Source organism: Juglans regia, chromosome 7 (assembly GCF_001411555.2).
Source record: "Juglans regia cultivar Chandler chromosome 7, Walnut 2.0, whole genome shotgun sequence".
NCBI classification, from domain to species: Eukaryota; Viridiplantae; Streptophyta; class Magnoliopsida; order Fagales; family Juglandaceae; genus Juglans; species Juglans regia.
The window spans coordinates 20078979-20085617 of record NC_049907.1 but is presented as its reverse complement, the minus strand read 5'-3'; the positions used below and the strand labels follow the sequence as shown (position 1 = coordinate 20085617).

At 35.5% G+C, this 6639-nt stretch overlaps 1 protein-coding gene across 1 annotated transcript in view; it reads right to left on the bottom strand.

The window, feature by feature from the left end:
• LOC108982428 (receptor-like protein 54) overlaps positions 1-6258 on the bottom strand; it is a 16863-nt gene extending 10605 nt beyond the window's left edge. The window contains exon 1 of the mRNA XM_035691452.1: positions 6125-6258. Within this exon, the coding sequence (XP_035547345.1) occupies positions 6125-6258 (134 nt within the window). The remainder of the gene's footprint in view (positions 1-6124) is intronic.
• Positions 6259-6639: the final 381 nt, after the last annotated feature.

Here is a 6639-nt window from a genome sequence, read left to right as displayed (position 1 = left end):
GTACATTGATGAGTATTAACAAAAAGACGAAAGACACGATCAAGACGAGGAAAGATCTTGAGAGAATGAGAATTAAACATAATCTGCATTTGCGGGTGGAAGGCAACAGGGTGGTCATGCCGCATGCATGTTTTACGATGACGAGGGAGGAGAGGATTGATTTCTGTAAATGGCTGCAAGGTGTGAAGTTGCCAGATGGTTATGCTTCAAATATTGGTAGATGCGTGAGTCCTGATGATTGGAAAATCAATGGATTGAAAAGTCATGATTGTCACGTATTTTTGCAGAAGTTATTGCCTGTGGGAATTCGTGGGAAGCTGACATCTAATGTACGTGTCGCCATATCTGAACTATGTATGTTTTTCAAGGATTTGTGCGCTCGGGTAGTAAATCGAGATGCGTTGTCGAAATTGGAAGAAGACATTGCTACTATACTATGTAAATTCGAGCAGATCTTTCCACCATCATTTTTTGATGTCATGGTCTATTTAGCAATACATTTACCGCGAGAGGTACTTCTGGGTGGACCGGTGCAGTTCCGTTGGATGTATCCAGTTGAAAGATATTTGGGTCGATTAAAGCGCACTGTTGGGAATAAAGCCAAAGCTGAGGGTTCAATAGCAGAGGCTTATATACACGATGAATGGTTAACATTTTGCTCTCTATATCTTCGTGGTGTTAAGACACGATTTAGTCGTCAAGAGCGAAATGCTGATCTTGCTACTCCGCCTCCTCGTGAGCTATCAGTGTTTTCCCAGAATGTACGACCCTTGGGTGCACAAACAGGTTACGATTTAATTGATGGAGAGTTGGGTAAGGTTCGGTGGTATGTGCTAAATAACTGCCGAGAGATTGATGATTATCTTAGGTATGTCATTTAATTTATTTGAATAATTATAGTTTTCTTTAAATTAATTAGAATTGTTGTGCTCAAAATATACTTCTTTTGCAATATGTTATAACAGTGACCACATGGACAAACTTAGAACGGAAGGCGTAGAAAATATAGAGGCAAGACACGAGGAAGAATTTCCCGGATGGTTTGAAGAACGTGTATGAACTAAAATTATATATATGTTATATTGTGAAATTTTTAACTCTGGATAATAAAATAATAAATATATACTATTTCAATTTTTAGATTTTGGAACAACGTGCTCGTGATCCCGGATCAATTTCTTCTGAATTGTATGCATTGGCCCGTGGTCCCTCAAATAGAGCACTTCGATATACTGCATGCACGGTTCGAGGTTATAGATTCCATACTTTGGACCGTGAACGTAATAGAAAGACTCAAAACTGTGGTGTGTTGGTCGAGGGGAGTCATGGAACAGATGATATTGACTATTATGGTGTCATACGTGATATTATCGGATTGAAATATCTGGGTGGGTCTGTAACATATGTCTTCAAATGTGATTGGTGGGATCTAGGCGGTGGTCGGGTTTCGATACATAGGGATAATCACTTTACGAGTGTCAATACTGCATCTAAATGGTACGAAGATGATCCATTCGTATTGGCTTGTCAAGCTACCCAAGTCTATTACTTGATTGATCCAATGAAAAGTGCTGATGAAGATAGTGGGGAGATAACTTGGCGAGTTGTACAAAAATTTGTTCCTCGAAATATATATGAAGCAGGAACGAGTGCAGATTACGAGAATAGTGGAGATGAAGATGACAATCCGATTGTTGAGGCATACCAGGAAGATGGAGAGGGTATTAACTTGTTTGTTGACCTCGGTGCACTCGAGTTGCTCCCCTTGTGTAGAGATGATGTCCCACCCGTACATCTCGACCTGTCTGCATTAAATGATCATTCAATTCAAGTCAGTTTGGAGGAAGATGAAGAAGACGAGTCAGAAGATGAATACGAATCAGAATCCGGGCATGAGGTGGATAATGATGATGAAGATGTTATTGATGGAGATTCTGAAACAACTATGGAAAATTCATCTGAAGAGTAAAAGTACTAAATATTTTATTTATATAGGTGACTATAAAATATCTTAAATTTTCATAATTTCTTCTAATTAATTTTCTTTGATATAATTAATTATTTTAAAGAATGCCGCCAAAACGACAACGAAGAAATGTGCCTCCGCCAAGTCCAAGTCCTGAATCCATTGAGGACTCCCCACTCGAGGAATCCGTTCCTGAAGATCAAGCTAACACAAAAGAGAACAACAGCCAGTCGACACCTACCAGTAAGGAATAATTATATATATAGTTAATAATTTTTTCTCAATAACTATATAATTATAATTATAGTATATCTATTATTATCATGTAGTTGATGCATCTGCACGTCGCGGTCGTGGCTATACACGTGGAATCTCTCTTGAAAAAAATAGAAGGCATGGTAAACTGAAGGTCACAATTCCTGATAATTCCACTGGAGGAGTGGATGATAGTGCAGCAGCGCTTTCCTCCTATATTGGCACAGTAGTTCGAGCTTATGCTCCATTTTATGTGCGCTCATGGCGAGATGTTCCGAATGAGATTAAGGAGCACATTCGAAGTCGTGTGCTGGTGAGTTTACTTTTCAGTACATTTTTTTCACTTAGATTAATCTATTATATTTTTTACCTGATTCCCTTGTTAGGATGAATTCGACCTCGACTTTAGCCGTAGCGAGGATTTGAGAACCGTGAATGAGTTGATGGCTACACTATTCCGACGTCACAAAGGACGATGTCATGACCACTTCAAGAAGTTTGAGACGTTGGAAGAGGCTGCGCAGTCTCCTTTTCAGCAGATGAAGTTAGATGATTGGAGAAAGTGTTGTGATCTTTTCGCATCTCCAGATTATCAGGTATTTTACATTTATATCTTTAAATTATTTACATTCATATTCGTTTTATACATTATATGTATACATATTACAATTAACATTTTTAATATATTTTGTAGCACTTGAGTTCTACAAATGCACAGAATAGATCCGTTCTGACTGTCCACCATCGTGCCGGTTCAAGGTCATTCCACCGTCTTGCTGAAAAAATGGTAATTAAAAAATTATAGAATTTATTTATTTTCCTGATATTCTTTCTGATAAGTACTAACATTATCTTTTTAAAATTGCTAATATTGTCGCTTTGTTAGAAACGTGATGATCCTGAAAACTTTTCCCTCGTTCATGTCTATGCTGCTGCTCACACTAATGAGCATAGTGAGTGGATGGATCCTGTCGCTGCAGATAATTATGTAAGCAGTGTTAATTTTGTTAAATAAATTTTTTATAGAACATTTTAATAGTTTATTTCTTATTTCTATTTCTTTTAATACGTTACTAATTATTTACGATCATTACCTTTTAAATTGCAGAACAAAATGTTGGAGATGCAGTCGACTTCTGCGGAATCCTCTCCTAGTGACATAGACATATTCACCCAAGTGCTCGGGCCGCAGTCTAGTATGGCAAGAGGTTTGGGACGATCTATCAAGCATAAATGTTCATCCTCCTCAACCTCATCGGCTTCACAAATTAATAATCTTACAGCAGATTTAGAAGCTGCACGGCGTGAGAATGAGTATATGAGGTCGAGACAGCAAGAGTTAGAGTCTCTCTTAGAACGACAGTCTCATTTAGAGACGCGTTTGCAGGACCAACAGAGAGACCAGGAGGAAAGAATACGCAGTGAAGTGCAAGAGCAAGTGCAACGAGAGATGATGGTGCAAATGGAGCGTGTTATGTCGTTGCAACAGAATCCCCGTGGGCGAGGGAAAAAGAAGAAATAAATTTTATCAATATTTCTGACTAGTTTTAATATCTAATTTTGTACTTTTATAAGATATTGTTACTTCTTAATTGGGTATGTAATATGATACTATTGGTATTTTGTTTTTAAATTTTATGAAATTAGTATTTCTGATCTGTACGTTCGAATGTAAATAAAAATCGTTCGAACGTTGGTTCACACTGTACCAAACGTTCGAACGTAAATACAATTGAATCGTTCGAACGTTAAACCGACTAACGTTCGAACAAAGAACTTGCATTCGGACGCTCCTTCGTTTACATTCGAAATAACGTCCGAACATTAAACGCGCTACGTTTGAACATTTACGTTTACGTTCGAACAAATATTCGAACGTTTATTGTAATTAACGTTCGGACGCATTAACATGCGAACGTAAATATGATACGTTCGAACGATATACAACAAACGTCAACTTCTCTCATTCGAACGCCAATCGGGTCGGGTATAACGTCCGAACGTTTAATTTTACGTCCGAACGTGATTTTCTGTGACAGTTCATAACCGTCACAAAAAAGGAACGTTCGAACGTTGTACCGAACGGAACACTTCCAACCGTCACTAAAAATATTTTTTGTGACGGGTGAACAGTAAACCGTCACCAAATGTTTTCTGTGACGCACTTTACGTGACGGTCATGGTGACGGTTTCAAACCGTCACCAAATATGTTTAGTGACGGTTTGCCATTTTTTTGTGACAGTTTCCTCTGTCACAAAATACACATTCTGTTGTAGTGGGTGTATGAGAAATTCGGTTCTCAATCCGGTTTCAAGATATATTAAAGAACTCATTTAATTAATTAATTTTATTAATTTATCAACTAAAAAAAAAAAGAGAAAAACATATTCATGGACCGAATCGGACCGATAACTAATGATCCGGTCTGGTCTATAAGTGTAATCGGTTAAGTCTGGTCCTGCAAAGAGGATGGATTAAAAATTTCAGTCCAGACTGAACCAATTACACCAATTCCTCAGCACGCTAACAGATCATATAAGACTGAAATTAAATTCAACAAAACATTATGGGTATTAGAGAGTAGAGAAATGCTTGGGATTCCGATAATGGGTCCCGAGCATTTCTCTGGACAATGTTTTCTTTGTTTTATTTATTTATTTTTATTTAGTAATTAATAAAATATTTTTTTAATAATATTGTGATTTTTTTTTTAAAATATTTAAGCATATCAAAAAAAATAAATGAAAAAAAATAAAAAAAATAGATTTTGTTTTTTGCTTTCTTAGGAGATCCTCAGGCTACATCTCTTGGGGGATGTAGCACTACTCTAGAGAGTATTATTTATTGTAATTTCTATTAAATATTGATTCTTAAGTGTCCGTTTCCGTTAATGTTTTTAGCCAATTATAATTAGCTAGAGGATTTGTTAATTTGTTAGAGCATTCTCAATGGCTTATGTATAATATAAAAAATGTAAATTATTTAAAGAATTATTCATAAAATGAGTTATATCCGATTATGTAAAAGAACATGTAAAATACAAATTACTACAGTAACCCGCTACATGTAGTGGGTACTGTACATCCTTCAAACAATTTTTTTATTATTTATACTTTATTTATTCCCTCATTTCCTTTTACTTTTATATTTCAATACAAATTCTTTTTATTGTTCATCATTTAAAGCACCTCTATTTTATTTTTTTCTAAAACATATCTTGGAAATATTATTTATCCAATTTTTTCATATTTTGATTTTATTATTAATTTTTATTTGACTTATATATTTTTATTTTGTGTGTATATGACTAAATTATTTACATTGTATATAATAATATATTGCAAACACAAAAAAAATATATAAATATTACAAATTTTTGGTAGAAAGGAAATGTTTAAAAAGAATAAAAAAATATTATTTAAGCGGTATAAAGAAAAAATAGATAAATTAATGTATGATATATTGTAAAAATCAGTATGTAAAATAATAAAAAAAAAAGTAAAAATTTAGTGATGTATTTTAAAGGATATGAGAAATGAACCATTGTGAATGCCCTTAGCAAACACATAGCTACAGCTCTAATAACTGTATAAAATACATGTTCTCCTTGAATGAATGAAATCACCTAAAATTCCTTTCCTCCATTTCTTTTATCTCTTGATATCCCCCCAACTCCAATATTTTTGACAATAGGTTTATTGAATTCTCTTATCATCTTGATCATGCGCTTTTTTGTTTCATTGATGATGTTTATCTTATATTTGCTGGCTGTTCTTCTGGTGTGCAGCCACTGTGCCATGATGATGAGAGATTTGCCTTATTGCAATTTAAGGAAAGCTTCATCATCGATCAATACGCATCTGGAGATTCTTCTGCTTATCCGAAGGTTTCATCATGGAAGCCTGAAAGTAGTGATTGCTGCAAGTGGGATGGTGTAGAGTGCAGTAAGGACACTAGTCATGTCATCAGCCTTGACCTTAGGAGTAGCTGCCTTTACGGTTCTCTCAATTTGAATAGCAGCCTCTTCTGGCTTCATCACCTTAAGAGCCTTAATCTGGCCGACAATCACTTTAAATCTTCTCCAATCCCAACTAGTTTTAGGTAGCTTTCAAGGCTAACAAATCTCAACCTCTCTGCCTCTAGATTTTCTGGCCAAATCCCTTCATAAATTTTAGAGCTCTCCAAGTTAGTTTCCCTGGATCTCTATTATAGTCCATTGTTGAAGCTCCAAAAATTTGGCCTAAGAGTTATAGCTCAATCTACAAAGAAATATATACCTTATGGGACGTATACAAGAATTTCACAAAACCAGCCCCCTCAAGACATTGCAACTTGCACAGTACACGACCTTCAATGGTGAGATACCAAATTCAATTGGTAACCTTAAGTCCTTGGTTGAATTTAATGCGTTTGGATG